We start from the raw sequence: 16,433 nt of genomic DNA on the forward strand, positions 1-16,433 counted from the left end.
CATTACTGAATCCTTGCACAATGTTCACCATGCCCATCTGCAGATAGGAAACCAGAGGCTCAGAGAGGTGAAGCAATTTGTCCAAGGTCACACAGGATTTGAATGCAGGTCGCTGTGTACTTCTGCTTCTCAGGACCACCTTTGCCACCTATCCTCCCCCCATAGCTCTACTTCTGGCAGTCTCTCTTTAGACTCCGGCAAGAAACTAGGTTTTTAAAAAATTATTTTCCTTTATTAAGCACTTGTACAAGCTTCCAGCTTTATGTTCATTCTCTCATCCCGTCTTCAAAACAAACGTAGGAAGCAGGTACTGTCACTATATCCATTTTACAATTGAGGAAACTGAGGCCTAAATTCACATACTTAGATTTGAACTCACATCTGTCTGACTCCAGGATCCAGACTTCTGACCCGTAGGTTGTCCAGCCTGAGAAGTAACACCCCGGGAAAGCTTGGTGCCTACCGTGTGGCATCAGCAAGAACGAAATCTACATCCGTAAACTGAAATCTCATCTCCTTACTTTACAGATGAGGATACTGAGACTCTAAGAAGCGGAGAGACTTGCCCAAGGTCACACAGCGAGGAGCAACGGGGTCAGGGTTAGAACCCGGGCGCCCTAAGTCCAGAACCCTAGCTCTTAACCACCATACAGCTTTTCCCGGGCGCTCTCCCAGCCCTCCGCCTCCGCTTTCACACTTCCCAGCGCCTTCGGCCCGGCGCTATGCGCCCCCATCCCCATGTCCAGCCCCGCGGCCTCCCAGCTCCGCCCCCAGTACACTCACTTGAGGTGGTCCAAGGAGTGGATATTGCGGGAAGACTTGCCATGGCCCCCGCCCACCCAGCTCCGCGAGCGGCCAAACATGTCGGCGGTCCCGGCCCGTCGCTCGCCTCACGGTCTCATGCCCGAGCGGCCCAGCGGCCAGGCGCCGCGGCGGCACAAGCAGAGGAGGCAGCAGCAGAGGAGGTGAAGAGACCGCCAACCACCTTCCTCCCCGGCCCACAGCCCTGCACTGACATTCAGCCGGAACCGGCCGTTCGACCGCCGCGCTTTACGGCCGCCGCCACGAGGAACGCTGGGAAGTGTAGTTCGCCCGCGAGGCCCCTGCTGACAGGACTCTGCGAACGAACCACAAGGCCCGGCGTGCATCACACAACCGCGGGCCTGCGGCCTTGGAGATGAGGCGGAGCGAGAGGAGGAGAGTCCGTAGTTTCGTCGGGGTGGGCGGGAATGAGAAACCTATGGGCGGAACCCTGAGGACTGAATTGGCGAAGATGGGCGAGTAAATTACCACAGTGCTAACAATTATTAGCTTATGATGAGAATAAGAATAGCCATTGTTTGGCACTTGCTAAGTGCCACTGCCCTAAGCGCTTTACATATAATGTTTAATTCTCACAACCTTATGAGGTGAGTACTATTATTATTCCCATTATACCCAGGAGAAAAGTGAATCACAGAGGGGTTGAGTTGCCCAAGGTCATCCGGTTAGTAAGTGGCAGAGCCAGGGTTCAAACCTAGGCACCCTTATTTTCATTCCCCCAATAAAAAACTGCACCAAATCGGTAACGGGCTGGTTTGTCCTCACAGCCTTTTTCTTTTTCTACCTCAGTTAAAAAATAAATATTGAAAGACCTTCAAGCCACGATATACCAAAACTGAACGTCTTGTACTTTCAGAGGATTTCTCTGGTCTTCACCCAAAATCCATTCCATTTTTAAAACAACCACATTTTAAAAAATAAGGCAACACCCAGTTTCCAACACCAACCAAGAAGATGTATCTGAATTTCTCTCCTGGATTAGGAGTCGAAAACTCAGTGGAGGTGATACTGCCCTGTTCACCATTCATTCATTAATTTCTACACCTCGTGGTTATGAGAGGTCTACTGCGTCCCACTAACTGTGCTCAGGACAGAATTGGGCTAAAGGCCAATGTTTTCCCCAATGCCTAACACAAGGTTTGGCACATGATAGGTATTCAACAAATATTGGCAGAGTGACTGGCTGAATGAATGAAGGTTTATTTCACCTTCAGCAGTTGGAGGGCTAATGGTTTGCTCTGCAATTCATCTAAAAGGGCAAGAGACAATCATGGAGGAAAAAAGGCAGGTTCTGGCTTCCAAACACACACAGGCCCAGCAGCTTCCACGATCCTTCTGTTCCTTTGGGCCTCAGTTTCCTCATCTGTTAAAAAAGGGTAACATACTACACTGCCCCACCTGGCTCCAATTAAGCAATACAGCCCAGTGTGGCCTGAGATTTAAAGGTCTGTTGAACCGCTCTAGAAGGCGCTTTGGGCAAGATCAGTCTGCTGAAGAGGGTGAGTCAGCGAGTGGAAGAGACTCACTTCTGTGTACTTCTTAGTTGTTTGACTGTTTAACCACGTGTATTATTATTGTTTTAAAACATGGTTTACAAAGTAAAACCAAGAAGTAACCCTACTGCTGAAGGTCTGACCTGCTGGGAGCAGACCTTCCAGCAGGCAGAATTTGGATAGATGAAGGCAGCACTGATTGATCTTCTACAGCGTGGAAAATTGCTGCTGTAGGAAAGTCCAAAATTTTCACTGGTAAAGCCCACCGCCCTCCTACCCTGCCTCCTTTTCAACAGGTAAACTGAGTCCCAAAAAGGCATGGCGCCAATATTAGGTTTGAATTGTGTTCTGATTCTTTCCCCTCCCCCTACCCCGTCGGGGATTTGCAGAGCGAATTGGATTCGAGATCTGCGCTGAGTCCGGAACCAAGGAAGCAACTCAGACGCCAGCGGCCCGAGGGGCGGAGCGAGACGGTACCCGCCCCCGGACGGCTCGGGCCAATGAGCCCGGGCGTTGGGCGAGCCAATGAGCGCGGGCAAGAGGTGGTGGACCAATGAGCGCGGGGCTGTTTCGGAGGCGGTGCTCGGAACGCTACCAGGAGGGCGACGCGGCGGCGGCAGCAGCCATGGGCGCTGCGCCTCCGGGGGCGCGTAGGGGGCTCGAGAAACGGCCGGGCGGGGCTGAAGAGACCGTCGCGGGGACTGGCCTTTAACGCTTAGCTTCGGTGGGGTCCCTCCAGGAGCTGCGAGCGCCCGTGAGCGCGAGCGCGGCGTATCGGAGGAGCCGGGCAGCCGCCGGCCACTGCAAGGGGGCCTGCCTGACGGCTGGGAGGATCCATAGGGCTGTGTGGGCACCTCTGGGTGTGGGGTGACCCCGCCTGGTACGTTTCGGAGGCCGAGGCGCGTCCGCAGGGGCCCACTCACATCCCCAGGGGCGCACCGCCGGGGCCCGGCGCCGCCTCGGCCAGCCCCGGGGCGCCCCTGGATGGCTAAGCTGCCCCTTCGCCGGCCGCCCGGGCGCCGCAGCGGCTGAACTCGCTGGGATCGCCGGGCTGCCGCCGCCCTCGCCGCCCCCTGCATGCCCGGTGCCCGAGTCGCGGCCCACCTGGACTCGCTGGGCCCCCTGGTCCCCTCCGTGCCGCCGCCGCTGCTGCCCTCTATGTTCTACGTGGGCCTGTTCTTCGTCAATGTGCTGATCTTATACTACGCCTTCCTCATGGAGTACATCGTCCTCAACGTAGGCCTCGTCTTCCTGCCCGAGGACATGGACCAGGCTCTCGTGGACCTCGGCGTGCTCTCCGACCCCGGCTCGGGCCTCTACGATGCCGACTCGGAGCTCGACGTCTTCGATGGTTACTTGGAGTAGGCTTGGCTGCCATCTCCCGCCCCCTCAACGACCCGCAACCCTCGGCCCGGACCAACGCCCAGATCATGCCACCGCTGCTGGTTGAGGGCACCGTCTGGCCAGGGATGGGACCCCCAGGACGAGGCCCTCTCCGGCCTCCGAGGCCTGTAAGTGCCCTCTCTGTGCAGGATGAGGGCGGGTTGGGGCGCTGGCAAGGAAGAGGGAGGCATCCCAAGCTGGACACACACCCTCCCCCAGTCTTCTAATTCTCCCATCCACCTCGTCCAGGTCTTTTTGGATGCCAGGAATGGCTGGACTCTTCTTGGGCCCTTAGGGCAGGAAACCTTCCCCTTAGTGAAGGTGACAGCTGTTGAAGAAGGGAAGGGAAGCAGGACCTGAGTGGCTTTTGGGTTAGCCATGGTACCAACTGCTACAGCTTGTGGGGAAAGCCTTTGCACCCAAATCCATTTGAGGCAGAGTTGTCAACTCCTCCCCACATCCTCAGCGTGGCTTAATGGTGACCTTGGCTTTTTGGGGACTCTTCCTAGTCCTGGAAGTGTAAAGACTTGCAGTGTTAAAAGAGGTAGGAAGCCAGGAACTGATCATCTTTGCTCTGTGGCCTCTTAGGGGGCTGGGTAGAGACTGAGAGCAAGGACTCCTTGCTGAGGCTGAGAGGAGAAACCTCCTTCAGCACAGAACCCTGCACTTCCTTTGGCCTTGGCTTTGCTGCTGTTTGGGAGTCAGGTTTCAGGGTGCCCCAGCTCATCAGTTCCGCAGCTCGAATCTGCAGAGGCTGCCAGTTTCACGGGCTGCTTTCGCAGACCAGGCAGGCTGGGGGTTGGTGCCAGGGTGGCTTTGTCTGCAGTGTTTGCAAAGCCTCAAGGGGCTCCTGGGTCAGCAGAAGGGACCACAGGGTCACTGCACTGAGGTGTGAAAGTCTTGCATCTGGGCCGCCACCAGGAAGCTTGTACAGCCCCACCTTGTGTGTTGGTGGGAGGGAAATGAAGATCCAGAAAGGAGGAAGACTTGGCCAAAGTCACACAGCATGAAGAGAGGCAGCTGGACTAGAGGAGGGAGGGTCTGTGAGGGTTCACAGAGCATACAGGAACTCCTTGGCTGAGCCCCTCAGCTGGGCAGGCCTGGCATGTCTCCTGGCACAGGTCCTGAGTGGCAGTGGAGGGGAGATACTGAGGTGGGGGGCCTTTTGGAAAACAGACACTAGTGCCACTCACCTCAGGCATGCTAAGGTTGCCCCCTCCTCTGTTGCCGGTCTGAGCCAAGATGACCATAGTTGAGTGGTGCACGATGGGGCAAGACCTATTGGCAGTAGTGCTGGGGGGCAGGGGCTCCCCTGACAGTGAGATTTCTTTGAAGAAAGCTTCATTTGAGCTCAGGAAGACCTTAGCAAGAGCCAAGGGCCAGGTGGGGTGTGCATCAGCTACTCTGCATACCTACTTAGTCTGCCTACCTGCCTTCCATACATCATCTGTCGATCCTTCCATCAGTTTGTTCTTTTATTGAACAAATGTTTACAGATTACCTAATGTGCCTGGTGCGTGAACACAGTGAAAAGGACAGACTCAGCCCCGGACCTCCTGGCACTTGGTGAAAACGAAAAGTGGGTTCCCAAACAAGACGGATTTTTTGAGAACTACAAAGGCATGTAAGAAGTCCCCTATTGTGTTTGCTGCTATGTCCTCAGCACTTAGAAACGTGCCTGGCATCTAGCAGGTGCTCAAAAAATGCCTGTTGAGTGAGTAACACAGAACACTAGAGATGGGCTGCTTCACATAGAAGGGTCAGAGAAGTCCTCTCTGAAGAGATAACCCTTTTATGCTGAGCCCTGAATTGATGGGAGGAGCCACACAGATCTGGAGCAAAGCAATCCAGGCAGAGGGATCCACTAGTGCCCAGGCCGTGGGCTGGGAGAGAGTTGGTTCTTCCAGCAACTGAAAAGAGGCCAGCATGACAGGAGAGCAGCCCCAGAGAGGCTAGTGGAGTGGGCAGGGCCTCATGCAGGTCCTGGGAGGCCACAGCCATGAGCAGTGGAAAGCCATCAGGAGGTTTTAGGCAGGGGATGACACAATTCCAGTCCGCATTTTTACAAAGATGACTGGCAGTTGTGGGCAGGATGGGCCTCAGGGACAAGTGCAGAAATAGGGAAGCCAGTTAGGAGCTGTTGCTCAGGTGATGGAGGCTTGGGTGAGGCCAAGTTGGTGAAGATGGAGACACACAAACAGACCAAGAGCACCTTCTAGAAGCAGAACTTATGGGATCCATTGAGAACTTGAACTGAGTATTGACCATAAATCATGCCTGGTTCCAGGCCCTTTGCATATTCACTCATTGGGTCATTCAACAAACTTTAGCCCTGCCTGCTCTTGTGCCAGGCCTTGGGGATCCCAAGATAAATGCCCCCAAGCCAAGCTCTTGACTTTCAGTCAGTGTAACTTGGTGCAGAATGTCTTATTTTATCTTTTCGCCACATCAACAGAAACACTTCCCCTTCCAAATGAAAACATTGGCATACTCTGAACCAAAAGCTGAAGCCCAAATGCTTCAACATGCTTTGCAGCACATGCTGTCTGAGCAGAAATACTAGGAAGTGTGTCTTGGAGACACCGTTGCAAAACTTCCAAAGTGACAGAACCTGACCTTTCGAGGTGGGGAGGCCTGGGGCTGTGGGACATACTCATCCTGGAGAAATAAATGGTGGGAGCCATGCACCATGTTCCTTCTTGCCCACTCCGAGATCTAAGCCTAAGTGCCCTTAGCCCCAAGGACTAGGGAAGCCCAGACCTGGTCGGGGCGAGGTGGCTCGCAGAAAGCAAAGCCCATGGGAAGGATTAAAGATGGTCACCTCATCTCTAGGCTCCTTTCCATAAGCAGAGGAACAATGATAGTCAAATCTCGCTCTTTCTGGCTCATTGCCACGTAGACACAGTATCATGTGACCCACTGGCCAATCCAGGAAGCACTAAGTTCGTGGGCATGCCAGAGAGTGGGGACTGGGGTGGATCTCAAGATAAAAGGTGTGCTTTCTTTCACCCCCTCCCTCTCTTCCCTTATGTCTGTACCCACTTAACTCAGTTCCTCAAACATTGGTTGAGCACCTATTTAAGGAGGCAGTATTAGGGTCATGATAAGGAGCCAAGTCCCTAGATTCAGATGACCTGGGTTCAAATCCCAGTCCTAGTTGACCTTGGGCATACTCCGTACCTCCCTGTGCATCACATTCTTCTTCTGTAAAGCAGGGATAATGAAAATCTACCTCGTTCTGAGGGTTGAGTGAGATAGATATAAAGCTCTCAGATCTTCCCTTGTGTATAAGTGATATATTCAAATTAACTATTATTGTTAACAGTCAGATACAATGGGAAGCGTGTACACCTAGGCCCTTGGAAATGCATAAACCTGCACACACGCTCACACATGAATATTTATATGCCATGATGAGTAAAAGAGGACTGGCTGCCTGAGTGCTGGGTGACTGCAAGTCTGGACAACCGGGACAGAATTCCCACCCTGCCTTCCCATCTCGAGACCCTCAGGTGACCTTTCCCACCAGCTCCGGAGCTTTGGAGAGCTGCCACTCTGTGGTTTTCCTAGAGGGTTAATGGAGGCCCAGGAACAGGGAGCGGGGATCAGGAGCTCCCTCCTTCCCGGGAGAAAGGGCCTGCAGCTGGTCTGGGAGCCGGGAGAGTCCTCACGTCCCAGCAGTTCCACTGCGGAGGCAGCTTAGCTGGATTGATTTGTCCTGGTTCCTGATGAAGGCAGCTGGTGCCTGCCAGTCCTCTCCTGGCACAGAGGGAGGGCTGGGGGAGAGGAACCTCTCTGAGTTGGAAATGCAGAGATGAGAATGTTGCTGCCAGAGTCAGCCTGGCCTGGTGGAGACCAGATTTGGGGCTCAGAGTAACCAGACCCAGTCTACTTATTACAGGGTTCCCCAGGCTTCAGTGTCCCAACTGGGTGCTACAGCTGCTCCTTCCTGATCTTCCTACCCTGGTCCCTTTGTGCCAGACTGTGGCCTGTGCCTTCAGCAGGACCCCCCGCCTGGGCCTATGGTTCCCCTGCTCAGAAACAAACCTTCCCCAGGGACGTGGGCACAGCAGATTCAAGTTGTGGGAGATCCCATGTGGAGCTCCAGGCAGGTTCAGGGCAGATGAGGGGAACCAGCTGGGAGGCTGTGGCTGTCGTCCAGGTGAGAGACGGGTGGTGGTGACGAGGGGAGGCAGGTGCATCCCCAGGCCCGGCTGACCATCTCTGTCCTGAGATGAGGCTCCCTCAGAAGTGTGCTGGCTGCCCCTTTGGACAGGAAAAGACCCCAGTATGTTGTCTCAAGACAACTGAGAAGCCAGGGGTCCCACCCCCTTGTGTCCGCGTTATGCAAACTGGAGGTCTCATCTAAGGAAAGCCCTCACAGCCCTTGCATCTGTTTTCTTGGACTAAGTAAGATATGAAGGACTCCTATCAGCCTGATGGATAGTGTTCCTGGTTTATCTGCTGTCTCCAGCCCCCTCCCCTGGGACATCTGGAAGCATAGTGTGCTTTTGGGAAACCAAGATCACAATGAAAAGGACAGGCATCCTCATCCCCATCTCTCCAGTAAAGACACTGAGACCCAGAAAGGGGAAGTGAGGGGCCAGGGGAACAAAGAAAGCCAAGTAAGACAGCTGAACCTCCTGACCTAGTGCAGAGGGAGGGTGCAGGGGCCTCCAGAGAGGGGCTCCCGGCTCCCATCCTTGGAATACCACTTACCTGGCTCTGTCAGGCCTACGTCATACATACTCTTGCTCCTTTTTTTATGAGTTTTTAAAAAAATTTTATTTTGAAATAATTTCACAGTTACACAAAAGTTGCAAAGAATTCCTGTATATACGTCACCCAAATTGGCATCAATTAACACTTGCCACGTTTGCTCATGTGTACGGCGTGCTCACTGTGTGTACACATGGATTTATACACATATACATACATGGATAAATGTTCGGCTGAAACTTTTTAAAACAGATGGCAGACATTATGATCCCTTACTCCTAAATATTTTGGTGTGTATTTCCTTAGAACAGGGACATTCACTTACCTAATCACAATACAGCTGTCAAAATCAGCAAAATTACATGGATAAAAAAAACTATGACCAATCTAATCTCTGGTTACTCACATTTCATCAATTGTCCCAATAGTGTCCTTTCACAATAAAGAGGAGGACGGGGAGCTGAGGTCCAGGATCCAATCCCAGATCACTCTTGGTATCGCTTGCCGTGTTCCTTGTGCCGCCTTCAATCTATCAGTCTCTCAGTCTGTATCTTTCATGACGTTGACATTTTTGAAGAATACAAGTCTGGTATTTTGTAGAATGTCTCTTAGTTCGGGCCTGTCTGATGTTTAGTCTTGAAATTAGATTCAGACGGTGCGCTTTTGGCAGGACTACCACAGAGCAGTGAGTGTGTATCCTGAGTATGTCGTATCAGGAGGCACGTGATGTCTGTTTGCCCTATTACTGGTGACACTGACTCTGACCACTTGGCTAAGGTCTCGTCTGCTGGCTCTCTCCACTACAAAGTTACTGTTCCTTCCTTTATAATTTATAGTTTGTGATTAAGTACACTAGTGTTAGTGCTTCACTTGTTTAAAATCTACTTTGAGTTTGTCTTTATAAGGTTGTTTATGTCACTGAAAGGAGAAAACCAGCATCACTTGCATGGATAAAAATACCAAGTGCCAAAGTCATTAACCTCTGACCAAATACTAAAGCCAGCTAAAGGCGTGGGGCCCCTGGCTCTTTGTCGGCAATTCAGGTTAGTAGCTGTCACAGGGAAACTCCGGCACCCAAGCGGACCTTTCTTCTCCAAGTAGTCATAAGGATTGACCGAGAACAGAAAAGCCAGGTGTTGGCTAGCTGTGTGTGACTCTGTTATCAGGCCTTCTCTGTGTACCCTGAAGGTTGTTGCCCAGGAGCTTGCAGTCAGCTTTGGGTTTAAATCCCAGCTCCACTAACGCCTTAGATAAGCAACTTCACCTCCTCAAGCCTCAGTTTCCTTTCCTGTCAAAGGGGGATAATAGTACCTGCTGAAGGGTTTGTGCACATTAGATGAGATGGTTGGTTCTTAATAAACGACGCCATCAGGGTTGATGGTGCGTCAGACACAGAGGGTTCAGGCCAGGAAGACCTCCCCTTTCCTCTAGCACCCTTCCTCTGCAGGCGCCACTTACCAGGGAGGGTGTGTGTGTGCGGGCAGCCTTTGAAGCAGCCTGAGGGTGGTGATTGCTCGTGTCCTCATGGCCATCAATCCCTGCCCCAAGCCTCGGGGTGGCTGGGAGCTAGTTTCAGTTCCAGTCACCCCCAAAGGGGAGGGATCCATTCCTGAGATGCCTTCCTGGCAGGGGACTTGGCTAGGTAGTTAAAAATAACCAGCTCTCCCACATCTCCATAGCTTCCCCTGAGCATCACCCAGGAAGCAGGCAGGGCAGGGCTCATTAACTCCATTATAAAGGGCGGGAAACTGAGGCTTGGGGAGGTTCAAGGACTCTCCCCAGACACCCAACTACGAGGTGGCCAAGGGACCACACTCCCAGTTCTTCCCCAAGTGAAGTCCTTGTCATAGGCGTCCCCAGGAGGCAGTGAATACACCAAAGCCTAGTTCAACCAGGCTCTCGGTGCCCTGCCTCCTTGGCATGTGCTACTTTGGCCTTTTGAGCAGAGAAACCAGGCGCAGGCTCCCTTTGTGCAGGCCAGGCTTATCTGGCTAGAATGAATTGCATCATTCATTTTTAGTGTTGCTTTCTGTTGATGACAAATGATACTGTTTTTTATTCATGATAGTGACAGAAAAGTTTGGACTTGGAGAAAAAAGTGCATCAACTTAAAATACTAAATAACTAGTAGTCCAGGTGGTTCTTGGGTGTGGTACGAAGGTGTTGGGCACACGCTGCCCTTCTGAAGGCCTCACCCAGTCTCGGGCACAAGCCAGCTGGAGACACGTGCTGGACCAGGAATCTTGACAGAACCCACGGCTGATGAGCGTTGGCTGCCGACATGTAAACCAGAATCCAGGAGCTAGTGGAGAAACTGGCCAGGACACTGGCTTCGATCAGGGACCCAGACCCAGGCAGCTGGGCAGCACCTCCTTTCCCAACCCCTTCCGGCCACGCACTGGTCAACCGGACAAGGCCGAGGCCTCCCTGTTGCGTGGCCTGGTGCTGAGATGACAAGGGAGACACTGGGCAAATCATATCTGGGTGGCATCTGTCTTTAGCCACTTTAATTGTTTGGTTGGTAGAGAAAGAGGAACGAGCAACGGGTTTCTAGCAGGCAGGGTCTTTGGAGGAGGACAGGGCTGCCCCTTTCATAAGACCTCCAGCACTGAGGAGACACCCTTGCCCCCCACTGGCCCCGGCCCTGAGTGTTTTCTAGCTGGGAACAGGTGGGGACGCGGAGGGGCGGGGCAGTGTGTGCTGGGTATTGCAGGCATTCCACCGACACGACTTCATGTAATCCTCGCAACAGCCAGATGAGGTAGGCATTATTTCAGAGGAGAACACAGGCCCAGAGAGTTTAGGTGACTTGCCTGAGGTCACACAGCTGGGAAAGGGTAGAGCCAGAATTACTAGAGATAAGCCAATTCCAGATCGTGCCCTGGCCGCCCAGAGGAGCAGGACAGTGGGAGGTCCCAAATGCAAAAAGAATCCCCTTCCAGTGTGTCCAGAGCATCACCCCACCAACACCTTTAAGATACTGGGTCATTTTCTCACTTAAGCCAAACCTCAAACTAGGCAGCTTCTCCACAGAGGTATCAAACTGAGACATTTCTTCTTAAAATGAATCAGGTGTCCAAATGTCATTCCAGTGACAGAAATGAGTCAGCCTGCCACTCTCTCTGGCCAACTCTGGAGAGTGGCCTGGAGTGCAAGGTTGCAGTTTAGAAGGAAAGGGAAAAAAGCCAAAGCCAATGGCTGCTGAACTGTCAGTCATGTTCTACTGATGTTAGAGGGTTGGAGAACCCACTGACTGGACTCTAAGCTGCAGCCCTAGGGTGCTCTTCCGCCCAGGACTTCTGATGCCCAAGGGAAATGGGGAACTAGATGCTGGGAGGAATTGAGACAGACGTTGGGGTCAGACATGGAGGTTCAAATCTTGGCTGTGCCATTTACGAGCTGTGTGACCTTGCTCAGTGTACTTAACCTTTCTGAGCCCCATGTGAAATTCAGGGGCGATGGTCCCACTTGGCCCCACCTCCTAGGATTGTTTTGAGGAATAAACGAGTTAAGCCATGAGTCGAAGCAGACAGTCCAAGGGGAATACCAAGTGCTTGATAAATGTCTGCAGATTTGCTGTGAGGCCAGGCTTGCAAGTCAAAGGAAGGAGGGGATTGAGCCTTAGCAGCCACGGTGTGTGGCACAGAGGAGAGGAACCAAGACATCCTCCAGGCACAGATACAGAGGCCTGGGGCCGCATCTCTGTCCGCAGCTGGCTGTGTGACTTAGGGCAGGTCACCGCCCTCTCTGGGTCCCTTCATTCTCTGTGGAGTGAGTAAGACCAACACAGATCAGGGTCTCCTAAACCTCATATGATGCTGCCAGCAATTTTTGCTCTGTCTGCCCACCGCCTGAACTGTTACTTACGCAGTTGTCCTTAAACCGGCTCTCTTTTTAAAGTGAAAGTAATGTTGTGAAGAGGGGAACTTTGTAGTATTATTATTAGAAGTGGAAAACTGGCATCACTTGCCAAAAATAGAAGGTGACCCTACAGATAAAGAAGGAGAACAGAGCGAGTTAGTGAGTTCCAGCTGGAGCCGGCGCCTGCAAGGCCCTGAGTCTGTTCAGATGCGGGAATAGGGTGCGTGACAGCAGCGCGCCAGCCAGATTTGCCTGGGACTCGATGCTGTTTGCAAGGACTAGGGAGGGGAAGTGAGTCCCTTCTCCGAGGGGGGTTCTCTAACCCCTCCCACCCAAGACTGAAATGGGATCCCCTGCCTTGGAGAGCGCTCAGTGAGCCCTGCTAAAGCTGAGTCAGAATAAACTATTCTGCTCCAGGTTCCCAGACACCAGGGCCCTCGAGAGCACCACAGGGAACCCCGGAGTCTCCTTGGAGGAGGGAGGTCCACAGAAGGTGGGCTCCTGGTGGGATGGGAGGGGACCCTGTGAACACCCTTCTGGAGGGCCAAGCTCTCCGATGCTCTAGCTGCAGCCCCGGCTTCTGCTCTCACCTGCCAGGTCCACGTGGGAGACCAGATGGGGTCCGGGGACGTGAGGACTTGCCTTGGTCATCAGTGGGAGCTGGGGAAGGTCTCTGAGCAGTGGAAGGGTATGTTCCCAGCTGGCCTCCAGGGGATAAATCTGGCAGACAACATGAGAAATTTGGCTGATTTGGCCCCTGCTCACCTCTCCAGCCATGCCTCCCCCATGGCCAGCCTTCAACCCCCTTCTCTCCGCCCCTAACAAAATACAGGAGCTTCCAGGACCTGGTTACCAGCCCACCCCCTACCTGGCATGTCCTTTGGGCGCAGCCTTCCCCAGACTCTAGGCTCTATCCATCCCCTGTGCTTCCTCCCGGGGTCAGTGTATTACCTTGGGCTGAAATTGCTCACTAGATTGTGTATCAAAGGCAGGGGCTGTACTCATTGCGTGGTCCCCAGTACCCAGCTCAGGACCTGGCACACAGGAGGTATGAGTTTATGTAATATGTTTAAAATCTCCAGTGGGACAAAGCCCTGGAGAGCTGAGCCTCCTTAGAGAAGTTTCTTACCCTCTCTTAACCTTAGTTAAGTGTCTTCATCTGTATCATGGAATCATAATAGTACGGAACTCCTGGGGTTGTTGGGAGGTTTGAATGAAGTGACCCGTGTAACACTCCATCTCAGTCATGCTTTCCCAGGAAGCAGACCCTGGAACAAGGATTCAAGTACAAATTGTTTATTTGGGAGATGATCCCAGGAACTAGCGGTGGGGAATGGGGCAGTGAGATGGGGAAAGGATGTGTCCTCGTGTAGGTCACCACTGTGGCCCTGGGCTTAGTCCTGCTCAGGAGCTCTGGGAACCAGTGTAGGTGGAGAATATGCCTCAGAGTTGTCCCAGATGCCAGGTGAGAGCTGGAGTATCGGTCTACCAGTTTGCTGGCCATCACTGGTTGGAAGGCAGCTGTGGGGAGACATTGGCTCTGCCTGGACTTGTGGCCTGGGGCCCAAGTAGGCCCTGGAGGCAGAGAGGCAGGTCCCTGCAGGTGGAAGCTGCCAGGTCAGTGTGCCTGGAAAGGGTGAGTGGATGTAATGTGGTGAGGCACCCACAGCTCTGCCTTGGGCTCGTGGCACATAGTAAAACTCAGGAAGTGGTAGCTGCCCTGATTATTTCCATCATTGTCACTATTCCAGTGCCAGCTCTGCTTGTCACAGTTGTGCAGCTTTAGGCAGGCCACTTGGCTTCCCTGAACCTCTGTTTCTTAGCCGATAAAATGGCGAGATGCATGGTTCTCAGTGGAAGCAGTTCTGCCACCTTAGGTGGCCTTGGAAATGGGGTGAGGGGGCATTTTGAGTTGCCACAGTGACTGGGAGTGCTGCTGGCACTTGGTGGTCAGGGACCAGGGATCCCTAAACACCCCGCAATGCCCAGAACAGCACCCTGCACATCAGAAAATTGTCCTGCCTGAAAGGTCAATAGTGCTCTGATGAACAATAGCACATGTCATGTTTAACATATGTTTTGTTCAATGCTCAGTGACGTTTGCAGAAGGGCTAGCCTGAGCTGGCAAAGGTGAGGCTCAGAACGGGGGCAGGACTTGTGGGGGCTGTAAGGAGGGTGGGCCTGGGAATATGAGATGCTGCAGATACACAAGCACCCAGCTGGACCCCAAGAGAGAAAGGAATGGGAGATGAGGGCCTGTGGGGAGCCAGGCATGAGGGTGATGCAGTGTCCTGGGGAGTCGAGCTAAGCAGAGCTGCTGAGTAGCTTGGCTCTGGCCGAAGCCTTCCTGTAGGCTGCAAAGCATTTTTCCGGCAAGGTGGGAGCTGCGCCAAGCCCCACCCACTCCCCGGGCCTTGCTCAGCTGCCCTGGAGCTCGTCAGCCAGCAGACCCTGGGTGCCCTCGGAGCGGGCTGCCCTCCTCCCTCAGGTCTTCTGGGGATTATCTCCCAGGTGCAACTGCCTTAGAAGTCAGGCAAATTCATAAAAAGGAGTTTTTAATAAAAATTACAGAAAAACATCTTTAGCCTGAATCTAGGGCTTCTAGTGTTTCCCCAAAAACGAGGGAGGAAGACCTGAGGGCAGCGGGTGGACAGGTCCAGATCTCCACCCCCACCACCACCACTGGGTGGCAGGGCAGTGATTCCATGCCAGTAACACTCTTTGTCCCTCTCGTTAGGCCTGCGCCCCTCAAAAGCTTCGTGCCAACAGAGAGGTTCCGGTCCTGACCCAGGACAGGGATAGAGAGATTGAGACTGAGTGCCGAGGTCCAGAAGGCACGGGCCCCTGCAGAAGGGGGAAGGAAAGGGCGCCCAGAGACCTCGCCTGCCTGCAGCATCACGCAAACGGCCTTGCCTTGGCTTCCCACCTTTCGCAGCTGCGATGGATGTTTACAGGAGCCCAGCCAGAGTCTGCCTCCTTGCTATTGACCCCTGACCGCACCTGCTTCCCCCACTTAACCTTTGGAGAGGACACTTCACACACAGAAGCGTCTCCCAGCTCTGTTTGATGCCAGCGGAGCGGCAAGGTTTGGCCCGAGGCTGGTCTTAGATGCAGCGACTGTTTCGGAGGGTGACTCAGAAGGAAAAGAAGAACATGTTGGGGGCCAAGGGTGGGGTTTGACTCATTCATTTCAAGTTGTTTGCTCTCCATCAGATTGCCAGAACTGATGATATATTGTGCCGGGGGGACAGCGCTCTTCCGGCCAGAAATATTTTTTTCGAAAATGTGAGTGGTATAAATACTTGACTTCGATAAACCTGTAAAAGCAATACTTAGGAGGCTGACTTCTTTCAATTAAAAAATGTATGCAACTCCAACCCCTGGGGGCCCTGCCTTTTTTTTGTTTATTTGTTTCCCCCTTTGAGCTTTGGAAAAGGAGCCCTTAGGCAGAACCTCGTGACTGACAAAGGGCAGAAGAGTCCAGGTCTCCCCAGCTGGAGAAGGACCCGGGTTTGGAGAGTAGATCCAAGATATGCAGGCGTGGGAGTCCCAGCTCGGCCCCCTCCCAGCTTCCACAAGCCTGACAAGCCAGGGCCCGCCTTCGGGGGTGTGGTGGGCAAGGCCTGCTAGCCAAGCTGGAAATCAGGCCTGAATTCCAGAGCTGTTGGGGGTGGGGGTACCCCGTGCTGGGTGCATGATAGACCTCCCCTGAAGATGAGGTGGGTGAGAGGGCGAGGGAAGGAGCAAACGAATGAGTGACGTTGGTTCCCCTTGCAGTAGTTCTCTCCAGTTTGCAGAACACCTGGTGCTTTCCAGAGTACCTTCACCTATGCACGATGTTTAACAAGGAGCAGGTGATTAGCTCCATTTCACAGGTGAGGAGACTGAGGTGTGGGAGAGGAAAGGTCCGGCAGAAGAAGAGAAGGCAGCTACAGCACCACCTGTCTTCATGTGATTCTAAGAAAGGGGATGCTGAGAGGTGAGGACGGAAGACGTTCAAGAAAAGGGGAACTGGGGAAATGAGGCCTGTTCTGTGAGAGAGACCTGAGGGGAAGGGCCAGGGTTTAAAAGATGCACAGGCTTGATAGCCACTAAAAGTGGAATCATGCTGCCAGTGGACAGTGTGACTCCAGACGTCAGATGCCCTGATTCCCC

The 16,433-nt window shown here is 53.2% G+C and overlaps 3 protein-coding genes across 6 annotated transcripts in view; 2 read left to right on the forward strand and 1 right to left on the reverse strand.

Annotated features, from left to right (window-relative positions):
• The window catches only part of CLEC16A (C-type lectin domain containing 16A), a 196,341-nt gene extending 195,312 nt beyond the window's left edge, over window positions 1-1,029 (reverse strand). Inside the window, 1 exon segment of the mRNA XM_032460792.1 lies at window positions 784-1,029. Coding sequence (XP_032316683.1) covers window positions 784-863 — 80 coding nt within the window. The 5' untranslated portion in view covers window positions 864-1,029.
• Window positions 862-3,383, forward strand: LOC116657655 (serine/arginine repetitive matrix protein 1-like). The gene is made up of 5 exons (XM_032461069.1): window positions 862-965; window positions 2,287-2,321; window positions 2,705-2,788; window positions 2,874-3,028; window positions 3,156-3,383. Exons 1-5 carry the CDS (start codon window positions 862-864, stop codon window positions 3,345-3,347), a joined length of 570 nt encoding a protein of 189 aa, XP_032316960.1. The 3' UTR covers window positions 3,348-3,383.
• On the forward strand, window positions 2,882-15,655 carry DEXI (Dexi homolog). 4 transcript variants are annotated; one of them, XM_006190984.3, is made up of 4 exons: window positions 3,030-3,826; window positions 5,195-5,322; window positions 12,876-12,966; window positions 15,016-15,655. In XM_006190984.3, exon 1 carries the CDS (start codon window positions 3,393-3,395, stop codon window positions 3,678-3,680), a length of 288 nt encoding a protein of 95 aa, XP_006191046.2. In that variant the 5' UTR covers window positions 3,030-3,392; the 3' UTR covers window positions 3,681-3,826; window positions 5,195-5,322; window positions 12,876-12,966; window positions 15,016-15,655. The 4 variants fall into 4 exon arrangements, with proteins under 4 accessions (XP_032316692.1, XP_006191046.2, XP_032316693.1 ...); XM_032460802.1 differs by lacking the exon at window positions 12,876-12,966; XM_032460803.1 differs by lacking the exon at window positions 5,195-5,322.
• Window positions 15,656-16,433: the final 778 nt, after the last annotated feature.

The sequence above is a fragment of the Camelus ferus genome, chromosome 18 (genome assembly GCF_009834535.1).
Source record: "Camelus ferus isolate YT-003-E chromosome 18, BCGSAC_Cfer_1.0, whole genome shotgun sequence".
Taxonomy (NCBI): domain Eukaryota; kingdom Metazoa; phylum Chordata; class Mammalia; order Artiodactyla; family Camelidae; genus Camelus; species Camelus ferus.

Coding starts and splice junctions, on each gene's coding strand:
- LOC116657655 (XM_032461069.1), top strand. CDS start 862: ATGTCGGCGGTCCCGGCCCGTCGCTCGCCTCACGGTCTCATGCCCGAG. Junction 966..2,286: donor AGGAGGCAGCAGCAGAGGAG/GTGAAGAGACCG, acceptor GAACCGCTCTAG/AAGGCGCTTTGGGCAAGATC. Junction 3,029..3,155: donor CGCGGGGACTGGCCTTTAAC/GCTTAGCTTCGG, acceptor GAGGATCCATAG/GGCTGTGTGGGCACCTCTGG.
- DEXI (XM_032460801.1), top strand. CDS start 3,393: ATGCCCGGTGCCCGAGTCGCGGCCCACCTGGACTCGCTGGGCCCCCTG.